This window comes from Symphalangus syndactylus, chromosome 2 (assembly GCF_028878055.3).
Source record: "Symphalangus syndactylus isolate Jambi chromosome 2, NHGRI_mSymSyn1-v2.1_pri, whole genome shotgun sequence".
NCBI lineage: Eukaryota > Metazoa > Chordata > Mammalia > Primates > Hylobatidae > Symphalangus > Symphalangus syndactylus.
This window is the reverse complement of record NC_072424.2, coordinates 57,982,258-57,994,550: the sequence shown is the minus strand read 5'-3', so window position 1 is coordinate 57,994,550 and position 12,293 is coordinate 57,982,258. Positions and strand designations below refer to the sequence as shown.

The following is a 12,293-nucleotide window of genomic DNA, read 5'->3' as shown; positions in this document are numbered from 1 at the left end:
GGTCATTAAAGGCTGAAATATTTTAATAAAATAGTTTTCCTTGCAAGTAAGACCTCAGGATAAATACCCTTAAGGTGCAAAGTTATAAAGTTGAGTAATTTTCCCAATTAAAGTCAAACAAACCTTAGCAAAATCATTAGAAAACCAGCAACAAGAATGAAGACATTAACTTTTACTATGATTGGCATAAACTTTGAAGCAAAAATAGTATAAAGATAATAACAACAAAATATTTTACCAGGTTTTTAAGAGTGACATGATTCTTTTTGATTAAATTTAGAGAACACAAAATAGAACTCAGAACAATAAGTTCAATTTTCTTCTTTAAATATCAAATAATTTTATTATGATTTTACATAAACATAGTATGGATTAACCCTTAAACCATGAACAAATCTGATAATTTAACTTGAAAAGCGCTACTTGCTATCCTAGAATGTGAGTTTTCTTTGGTAAGTAAACTATCTAAGGACTGTGTTGACTTGGCACCAGCTCTGACTTCTCAGAATGTGGGGTGGGGTCCCAATAGAAACTGCACCTCCCAAAGCATTACCATTGACAGATCTTCAGGGGCTTTTAAACACATTGAATCAGTAATGATAATTTTGGAGACAGATGACTCCTATTTAAATACAATTTGAATAACTTTATAGCAGTAATGAATGCCTATGCTTATCCCTGGGAAATATGCCAGGAAAAGAAGCAGGCATCTTCAATCTGAATTCCACTGGCTTCATGCTGTAAAAAAAATAAATCAGCCTAGCTAGCCCATGGATAACTTTTCCCTAAAAGGAATATTTATATAGGAGCTTGCTATGGTTTAGGTGTCCATACCAAAACTCATGTTGGAACCTTAATTCCTAGTGCAGCAATGTTGGGAAGTGGTACCTGTACACAGTGAAGAGACCTTTAAAATAGATTAAAGTCTTTCTCATGAGACTGGATTTGCTCTCTCAGGAAAAGATTAGTTCTGGGTACAGTGGGTGTCAGAAAGCAAGGTTGCCTCTCCTGTTTAGTCCTTTTTGCATTCCAGCTTCCACATTCACATCTCTGCCATCCTATAGTACAGCATGAAACCCTCAGCAGAAGCCAAACAGATACCTATGCCATGCTCTTGGGCTTTTCAGCCACTTGAAGCATAAGCCAAATAAACCTCTTTTCTAGTCTCTGTTATTCTGTTATAGCAACACTAAATGGACTAAGAGCTCTTACAGTGCTTGATTTAACAAATACTAACAGATTGTAAAAATACACATTTTAGGTTTATGTTTACTTATTTTGATAATCCATTTTTGTATTGAACAAAATGTATTTCCATGAATTGAATCCTGATTTTTAACACTGTATCCATCAGAAATATATGTTCAATTTATGATTAATGACTTAGTCCAGGCAATTATTCGGTTATAACCCTGAGAATCCTTGCAGCGGTCATTTTAATAGTTTTGTTTTATATAATTTCCATTTGAATAAAAACATGTTTACTGTATTTTATCAATCTACAAAAGTACAATAAACAGAAAGTATGTTCAAAACACAAGATACAAGAAAGAAGGATTTAAAATACACACACACACACACAGGTACACACACATGTCTGATGTATGTGTATATCAAACAAAAATGGCATGTTAGGCAATGTGTAATAACTAATATCTATGTCATAATAATAAACATTGTTTGCCTATGGTAAATGTAAGTTAATATTCTTGAACTTATATGAAATTAGCATCTATGTGTGTCTTACTAGAGATATACACCAAATAAAAAATACAGTAGATATCAAAATATATAAATAGGCAAAACATGCCCTAGATATTGAACACAGAAAATAGGGAAGTGACAGTATTGTATAGAAGGGAGAATATACTAGTGTCTTAAAAAGAAATAATAAAATATAGAAATGATAAGTATACTTTAGTAGTAAATAACTATATATCAAGATATACATGATAAACCTGTCAGTAATTTAAGATATATGACAGAAATACAGTTCACAAATTTTAACTTAACATCAGCCTAGCACAAATGAGACTGAAAGGAGGTAAAGTATGTGTGTATATTTTTTAATACCTGAGTTCGGTTATCATTTTACAAGTTGAACAGATAGTGACTAAATTCTCAAATGACCAATCTATTGGAGATACTATATAATCAGAAATAACAAAGGAAAAAAAATTCATCTCCTAAAAAGTTAAAAACTATACCTTTAAAAAGTGGTTTAAAAATATAGTGATAGAATAATTTGCTTTTATAACTCAAATAAAATTTTTATAACCTATTAAGATCTCAGGAGATAGACATAGTAACAGAAATGAATCTCTGGCTAGGAATTATTCTATAAATGTGAAATATTAACAAATCATTCATTGAGTATAAAATATTCGAGAAAAAGAATAAAAACCCACTTTGAGAAAGGAGAAGAGATAAAAAACAATTATAAAATGAGGGATGATTTAACTGGGAAAGCAAAACGTGAGAGTGATATGAATATACGATATTTGGAAAATATAAACAATGCCATTTTGTAACTGTTATTTTCGAAGTTGTGCTTATATATATATAAGATAAAATCTTACTTGAAAACTTAGTATTTACATTGCAGAGTGCATTACTAGTGGGATGTTTATAAGCTCTCCTAAATATATATTTACTTACTCGTGGGTAAATAAATACTGACCTGCAGTCAAAAGTGTGTCCAGGCCCATCAACACAAATCCCTCCATTAAGACAGATGACTGACTTAAGTTCAGGCTCAGCACAATTATCAATGCTTTTTTCACAGTATGCACCAGTGTATCCACGTGGGCAAATGCAAGTAAACCCATGTGCTGACTTCTGACAGAAGCCTTCATTAATACAAGGGATTGATGTGCAGTCCTAGATTAAGAAATACAGAATCAAATTTGATTATTAGTATAAGGCTGACCATTTTAATAAAATTATATTTTTATTTAAACATAATCTAAAAAACTGATGTGCAAACTTGTTTGACATTTCCTTCCCCTGTTAATTGAAATATATGTTTATGATAGTCAGTGGTTTTTTACCTTTTATTACCAGAAAGACTCTGTCAAATATTCTATTGCTGATTTACCAAGAAATAAAATCATTATTAATCTTTATAAAAACATATACCATGTCAGAGAACTGCCCCTGCCGCCAATAATGGTGCTAAAGCAAATTTCCTCTGCAGATAACAGAATTCACTGGCCCTTAGTGTCTGCCATACCTCTCAGTTTTCCCCAAACAGCCCTAGTTCAACTCTGCTCTCCTAGGGTAATGACTAATAGTACTTCCATTAAATTTCAAAGGATTTCTGGGTTTGATCACATACTTAGAACAAACATTTCACAAAGCATTTATAGCCATGTAAAATAGCTAAAACATCTGTAATAGCTGAAGTTTGAATCCAATCATAATCTTTTAATTACCTACTTTTTCCCATGCATTGTCCAAATGTATGTCCAGCATTTCTGACACGTATAGCTGCAGAAGTGCAGATGTCTTGTAGAGTTAGAGGAATCTGGATAATACCTATTACTTTTTAAGCTTAAAAATATTTTAAAATTTCTCATAGTTTTACTTACTTATTCAACAAATGGTATTTTATTTATTGTAACTACATTGATGTGCAAAATGGTGATCATATCACCCACCTCATATGGTGTGCTATGAGAGTTAAATAAAATAATGGCACTGTGTCTTAAACATCATATGTGATCAGTAAATATTATCTTTCTTTCTTCTCCACTCTGAAGGCCAAGGGCTCAGTCAGCCTCTATTTCAATCTTTTGGCACTTAATTTGAACAAGAAATATGTTTCTCTGTATATTTAGCTTCTACCATATCATACCATATGCTTTTAAGTTTACAGTTTAGGGTTTATATATATACTTACATTGTGGAAAACACATGTCATAGTACCACAAACATGGTATGACATTATTTTCATAATGTAAACTGAAAAGATTTGCACCCATAATTCTGAGAAATAATTTATGGAAAGTTATGACATCATTAGTAAAACTGTTCATTTTTAATGAGTTTTACCTAAAGATAGGTAATGAACCTAAACCAACTTGAATCATTTTGCACTCTAGGTCTTGAGTTCTCACATTCTCAAGGATAATTGCATATGCAAACATAAAATACTTCTTCAGCGTTTTACCTTGAAAAGTGATAATTTTCTAGAATTATTACTCATTAATTGACACTATGCTTACAAATATTTAGTGACTTTAAAAAAAAGTGTTAACAACAAAAACTCATGCTGACAAGACTATTATGGAAGCCATTGCATTAATATCATGTATCCACTGGAAAATTAGATGATGTTAAAAGTTATCAGAGAGATTAATTAGCATCATCCTCAATTAGAAATGAATTGTGCACTTCAGTATAATATTCCAGTCATGCCTGGAACTTAAGATAGTGATCTTGTACACCCCCACCCCCCACAAGTGATAGAACTAAGTATGTTTTTATAAACAAATGCTATGATATTTGTTCCACTTTTGCTGAAAATGTGAACTTGTTAAGAAAAACCAAGGGCACATAGTAGACTATCCTGTAGGTATTGAAGTTTTATTTATGGAATAGAAATGCAGAATTCCACAGGGAGTGGCATGGAAACATGTTTCTCCCTTAGCTCTATTTCTAGATATGTTAGAATGATTTATTAGAAAACATTACATAAACTAACTGAATTGTATCTCCCATGGGAAGATAGGGATAGTTTTTAAACTGCCAAAAGTTCTGTCTCCAGGGTTTCAAGAATCTTTTACTAAATTAATTAGAAAGCTTAATGGGAAATACAAAGGCAATTTCTTTTTAGAGGAAATCAAATAGTCATTTAAAGTTCCTGATCTTTCCTGGTTTAAAAATTTAAAAGGATGCCTTTCCTTTTGTTCATCATCATTTATATTGCTTTGCTATATTCTATTTAATATAATAAAGTGCTTTCCCAAAGAGTTCACTAAAGTAATTTCAGAAAATAAAAGATATAAAAGGTTGAGTATTTAGAGAAAGAGATGGAAGCTGGGAGGAATCCTGCAGACCAGGGCAATCTAGACAACAGAGCTTGACCCCAGTGATATATTCATTCAACGTGTACTGAAAATGTTATGCAGGAAATGTGCAGGAGCATGAAAGGAACAGGGCAGTGATATATTCATTGTGAAATTCTTAGGGCAAAGTACTATCTGGGCTAGTAAATGTGACAGTTATCTCACTGACTCAGATAGTTGTGTTCTCTCTGAGGGATGTGATTTAGATCCACAGGGTTGTCCTGTGATCTCTTAACTGCCTAGAAAAAGAAGTTACCTAATGTCATCTTCACCATAACATTTCTCTCTTGGCATCACGTTTAATTTTTTAGCATTGGTGTTTTGGGTAGTGGAATACTTTCCTCAATTAAGATCTTGGAGAAAGGGAAACAGACACAGAGAGAACTACTATTTGAAGAGTGGGAACAGAACAAGGTACCTACTAAGTCCCTACCATTCCCTCTGCAAAGGCCTATTAACCTTTACAGAATTGTGTGAACTTTGTCCAGTTCTGAATAAAAACTGCTAGTGTAGTCCAGTGTTTTTAAATGTGTATATTCAAAATCTCATTAATTTTGTGGGCTTTTACTTTGCAAGCTGCAGGATTGGGCAATCCAAAAGACTGAGAACTTTGATTAGATGTAACTACGGAATCTGTAGCATTGTAAGTGACATGTGATTGCTGTTGGTAGTAAAAAGAGTCTGGAAAAGGAAATGCAGCTTCTCTTACCCCCACTTGTTTTGCTCTTCTGATCTAGGTTTGGGCTCACTTTTGCATGAGTCGTGATAGGCTTTCCCTAACTTAGGGATTCAAGATTTATGGAGTAGGGCAAATAGTGGAATAGCTAGAGAACAAATACCTAGAGAACATAAGGGCATTTATTTAAACAAAAGATACATATACCAATAAGTAATAATCACATTTTGCCAGAACAAATACGTAGGAAAATATTTCTAATAAACACAGGTATGATAGGGCACACACAAACAGATGAGCAAGAGGGGGTCTTAAAAGTAGTGCTGATTATTTTCTGCCATGAAATAGCTAGAATGAGCTCAAACTTCTGTACCTAAAACACAGAAAGAATTTTTAAGAGCAATAGACTTAAAATATCTTAAATATCCAAAAAAGGATACTAATTAAATAAATATGGTATTTCCACACAATAGAATATTAATAAGAAGAAAGTAGAACAATATACGGTAGTATATAATATATATATACAAAGTAGAATAATCTTCTATAATTGACTAAGTGAAAAAGCAAGTTACTCTGTGTGTAATGAATGTTCCCATTTTGCAAGATCTTGTTTATTTTCAAGATTTGTTTCTAATTAAAGGATATCGATATTCTCTAAAATAATTTGTAGGAAAAAGCTGACCATTTGTTGAGGGAGATGGACTCCAACTCAAACCCTCTCTTGGAAAGCATTCTGATGGTTCAATCATTTAATTTCAAATAAAAAGAGTGAGAAGAACTTGTTAAATAAGTCCCTTTTAAACCTATCAAATATCACAGAATCTTTAGAGTTCTGTAATCAAGTAAATTTCGATACATGAAAATAATTTTCTGAATGCCAGAATCCACTATGTACTAATGAAAGAATAACAAAAAATAGAAAAATATACATGATATACATGGCAGACAAAATGTAAATTATATTAAATAAAAAGCTTATAAATTACAGTCCACACTCAGAGAAACACAAATACATGCACTCATGTGTGCGTACTCAGTTTTTTACATGCAGGGGATACGTGTACAGCCTTGTTACACGGGTGTATTGCACTTGGGTAGTGAGCATAGCATACAATAGGTCATTTTTTGGAACCATTCTCCTCTCCCTTCCTCCACCCTCTTCCAGTCCACGGTGTCTATTATTCCTGTGTTTATCTCCATAGATGTTGAATGTTTAGCTCCCACTTATAAGTGAGAACATATGATATTTGTTTTTCTGTTCCTGCATTAATTACCTTAGTTTTATGGCCTCCAGCTGCATCCATGTTGCTGTGAAGGACATGACTCTTTTCTATCAGTGTGTAGTTTTCCATGGTGTATATGTACCATATTTTCTTCATCCAGTCCACCACTGATGGTCACCTATGTTGATTCCATGTCTTTGCTATTTATACACAGTTCTTTAATTATTTCCTTTTTATTTAGAGAACTTACATGAGTCCTTGCTTTCTATTAAGTCTGCTCATAATAATATATTCACTATGAGTTAAAGCACGAATTCTCTTATTTCTCCTTCATCTGAGAAAGTCATGATTTTTTAATTCTGTAATTAGTTTTTTCCATTTCTGTATATAACATATATTTATAATTTGATATCTTAAAAATAATACTGCTTCCATGTACATACACATGGTGTATGAGAAGGATACATGCCATCCTCCTAAGACTTATCAAACTTGAAAGAAAAATATCTGCTTTCTATGTTGCCCTACTCACTTTTCTTTTCTGTTTGTGTGTGCACATCCAGAACTTAAATTACATTTTTTTCACTAGTCATGGCATATGTTCTCTCCCCAGGCATGCATTTGCTTTTCTCCAGCATTAATTCTAATTTTTAAGGCTTCCTTCTAATTGTCACTTGGACAAAAAACAAAACAAAGTGTATTAGGTTTCTCTAGAGAAACAGGACGAATAGGATAGATGTATATATGAAAGGGAGTTTATTAAGCAGTACTGACTCACACTATCACAAGGTGAAGTCCCACAATAAGCCGTCTACAAGGTGAGGAGCAAGGAAGCCAGTTCGAGTGCCAAAACCTCAAAAGTAGGGAAGCTGACAGTGCAGCCTTCCGTCTGTGGCTGAAGGCCCGAAAGCCCCTGACAAACCACTGGTGGAAGGTCCAAGAGTCCAAAAGCTGAAGAACTTGGAGTCAAATGTTTGAGGGCAGGAACCATCCAGCATGGGAGAAAAATGGAGGCCAGAAGACTCAGCCAGTCTAGTTCTTCCACGTTCTTCTGGCTGTTTTATTCTAGCTGAGCTGGCAGCTGATTAGATGGTGGCCACTCAAATTTGAGAGTGGGTCCATCTTTCCCAGTTCACTGACTCAAATATTAATCTCCTTTGGCAATACTCTCACAGACACATCCAGGAATAATACTTTGCATCCTTCAGTCCAATGAAGTTGACACTCAATATTAACCATCACAGCAATTTTGTTTGTGTTGTTGTCCATCCAGCCCTAACACAAACTGTATTTTTTCCACTCCTAAGGAGCTTCACATATAACACCTTGCCCTCTATTGACCTGAGTGCTCTTTTCAGTTAGTACTGCCTATCTTTCTCCATTTCTCTTGCCTCTTTAGCCTTGAAAAACAGTTCATGAATCTCCTGCAGAGTGTGTTATCTAAGCATTGCACCATAGAGAAAGTTAAAATAAATAGGTCAGCTAGTAAGTAAGATAGAGAGAGATGTAGATCACTTTCCATGTGAAGCTCGTCAGGTAGGAAGTGTATCTAATGATTATTATATCTCAATTTCTTATAGAAATTCAATATCTAAGATTTACAGAATGAATGAGCAAAATTACATATAGAGTACACTTAATGTATTAGTGAAACATGACACAATTTTAAAAATGTATTAAAATATAATAATTATTCTAGACGGTACTGGTGCAAATGAGATAAAAAGTAAAGAAACAGAATAGTCCAAAAACTAACCCATATATAGAAATCTATTATATGAAAAGTGGAGCATTCCAAATCAAGAAAGAATTAACAGACCCTTGATAAAATTTCTTGGAAAAAATGATTATACTTAAAAGAAATCATTAAGTTAGATTCCTAGCTTTTATCAATCATAACATATTCACTATGAGTTAAAGCACTAAAAGTATCATGAATTCTGTAACTGTAGATGAGAATATAAAAATATATTTTAAATATTGCAATGTGAAGGATTTCTTTGGAGAGCAGCAAAGCCCAGTTAGGAAGAAAAAGGTAAAGAAAAATACGAAAATCTCACAATTCATAAGCTGTATAAAGTAAGAGTGTCCAGACTCCATAAAAGATTTGCATTTTTTCAGAACCTAGTAGATTTTATCTATAATTTAAAATAATATATACGAATCAAAAAGTAAAGGGCAAGTAATCAAAAAGCAAAGGGCTATAAGTAGGCAAGGCACAAAGAACTACAAATGGCAAATAGTAGTATGGAAAGGTGTTCAATCTTGATAGTAACCAAGGAAAATATAAATTAAAATAATGACAAGTTACATTTTCCGCATGAAATTGGTCAACACTTTGTAAAAAGTGATTTCATTTAATAGGATCTAGGTAAGCCGGTGTGCTCTTACTCTCATCAGGTAAGTGTGGTCTTCAGTGTTTATTTGGAATACTTTATAGCTATTAAAAAGAATGAATCAGGACTCTTTGCATTTTAATGGAATGATTCCTAAGATATACTTCTAAGACAAAAATGTCACTGAGTATGATGAGTTTACTCTTATGTTAAAATAACAATATTAGGAAAAAATCTAGAATCACATAGGTAGAATTTTAACAATTGCTCTCATAATATTGGCTGTGTGTGTATATATGTATGCATGCATATATACATACACATGTCAAAAAACATCTATTTACTGATATTTTAATTCAAAACTAAGAATATGATATTTGTAATATCAAGAAATACGGTTTTAGAGATTACTTCAGGCAATATTTGCGGTAATGCAAACAAGACGTGTGGTTCATTCATTCTCTACCAGGGAATTTATTTATTACATTTCCTTTTCCACATCAAGAATAGCTTTCACCATCCAGAACAAAATAAACACAATATCAACAGATAATTATGCTTTTTAAAACTGTGTGTCAGAAAATGTGCTAATTGTTTTACATGCATTATCTCATTTAGTTCTTGCAATAACCTGAGGTAGTTACTGTGATTATTTTTATCGAATAGTCAAAACATAATTTCAAAATAAATGTAATTTGAGAACACACAGTAGGTAAGTAGCAATATAGAGTCAATCTTGGTTCTCCGTGAATGCATTTAACTACTCCATCACCCCTCTCTGGAAGGGCCACTTACTGAATAGCTACTGTGTTTCATGTGCATTCTCACACATGACCCTGTGATGTCAGAACTAGTATAGCTATGTTTTACTGACGAGGGAGAGAGACACAAAGAATGTAATAAAATACCCATGGTTTCACAATGACAAAGGCTTTTAGTTTGTATGCTTCCTCCCTTTACCATGTTATTGTCAATCAAAAATGATTTGGAAGAACTCCCCGGTATTCCAAAAGGCTCACAAGATTCTCATCCACCAAGAATGGTCACAATTTTCAGTCAACCAACATTTTTCAACAAATGAGGCATCCCATATAAAATACCATATGTCAATCACACCGCATGAGACTCCTGAAGATTGAAAGACATATCCTGAGAATATTAAAGGTGTTGCCCACTTCCTGATATATACATCCAGTATTTATATTCTCCCTGTGATATCTGAATTAATTGAATCCTGTGTCATCCCTACAGATCCACAGATACCTCGGTCTCCTAAGACCAGGGAGGATGAGGCAGATGGTAAAATTCAGGCCATCTGAGCAACTGTTGATAATGGATACTTCTAGGATTTAGTTTGATGGGGCGGTCGGCGGGAGGGAGGGGAATCGTGGAATTTTGTAACAAGAGACAAAGAAGGAAAAGGTGGGAAAAAAAAAAGCCATGATATGTAGTTTTGTTTGGAGCAGCCAAAGAATTACACAGAAGAAAGGTGACAGAACAGTTAAATCATCAACAACTGTGGAAGAAATGACTCTAAAACCTACAGCAAGCAATTTGATTTTTCTTTTAAATTAAATTTTTGTCATGTAACTTTAATAAAATTATAAGACTTACATTAATTTTGATCTTACATTGTGTGCCAGTCCCATCTGCGTCACATGAACATGGATATTCATTAATAAGTTCTGTGCACCTGAAACACAGAATTAGAATTAAATTTTCAAATAAGTAGATGTTAAAGCATAACTTCAAGGGAGTTTCACCATTTAAACTTTTCTTTCCTAGTTCAGGTGAAAAAAGCACTCCCATGAGCAATACAAAGCAGAGTTTATTCCTGGGTTTCTTATCCTTGAAGGTGACTGGACTGAAAAAAACGGATCAGTTTTCATTTTTGCCATTTTCCCCGTGGCAATGAAAAGAATGAACAGTTTTAAAAGATAAAAAGTATGTCTAGGGCTTATGTGAGAAACTGAAGTTAGCTATGGTCAGCCTGCATTGCAGTGAGCTGCCAACCTTCTTTCTCCTTTCCCTGCTTACAAAGTAGATGGCAGGATTAGAAAAGAAAAGTAACGCAGAAGCAAGCGGCATTGTGCATCTGTGATACATTCTTCTTTGCCACCTGCATCTCCTAGAAATACCTTCACTCTACATGTGTATTAATCAATATTTTATCCATGATCAGAGGAGTTGTTATACAGATTCATAGAGTCATAAAATACTTTTCATACACATAGGGCTGAAAGAACCAGTTTACTTAGGAACATTTTAAATACCAAGTGTGTGGTATTATCTCTCCATAGAGCAAATAATAGAATGTCTCATCATCTTACCTGCTAGTTCTATTACCATGAGCAGTTACCTTTAAGTATATTGAAGTCTAATTAATCCACATTTATAGAAAATTACTTTATGCTAATGAACAGAAACAAAAGAAGGGCAGAGATAATGTATCAGTACATTGCATTAGCTAAAACTGGCAGCATCTGTCATCTTAAATGTACTTAGCTCTTGTTTTATGAAAGAGCATAATTAAAATTATCTTTATCAACTTTCCCTTGACATTAAGTCTTAAATGTTGTGAGTTAAATATACTTTCATAAAGCTAATAATAAAAAAAATAAAAATAGCTACCTTCCATGTAGACAAGGATTTGAAAGGCAATCATTTGCATTTGTTTCACAGTGCGTTCCAAAAAACCCACTCTTGCAGTCACAAGTATAATGATTGATGCCATCGATACAAACTCCATCATGGAGACAGGGCTCTGATAGGCATTCATCTAGATTTATTTCACAATTGATGCCTATGTTGGAACAGACAAGGCAAAACATGAAACCATTTTAATACAAAACTCAAAAGTTTGTTCATTATGGTAAACAACACCAAGAAACGAAGACCTCCCTCTATGATAACTTGGTATTTGGTAGCAAAAGAAAATATATTTCAAGGTTAAATACATTTGGGTCTGTGAACGTTCAGATTACTA

At 33.4% G+C, this 12,293-nt stretch overlaps 1 protein-coding gene across 1 annotated transcript in view; it reads right to left on the bottom strand.

The window, feature by feature from the left end:
• The window catches only part of EYS (eyes shut homolog), a 2,088,383-nt gene that overhangs the window by 1,105,726 nt on the left and 970,364 nt on the right, over nt 1-12,293 (bottom strand). The window contains exons 21-23 of the mRNA XM_063618766.1: nt 11,939-12,110; nt 10,922-11,000; nt 2,681-2,880 (exon numbers count right to left, since the gene is read on the bottom strand). Of these exons, the coding sequence (XP_063474836.1) occupies nt 2,681-2,880; nt 10,922-11,000; nt 11,939-12,110 (451 nt within the window). The remainder of the gene's footprint in view (nt 1-2,680; nt 2,881-10,921; nt 11,001-11,938; nt 12,111-12,293) is intronic.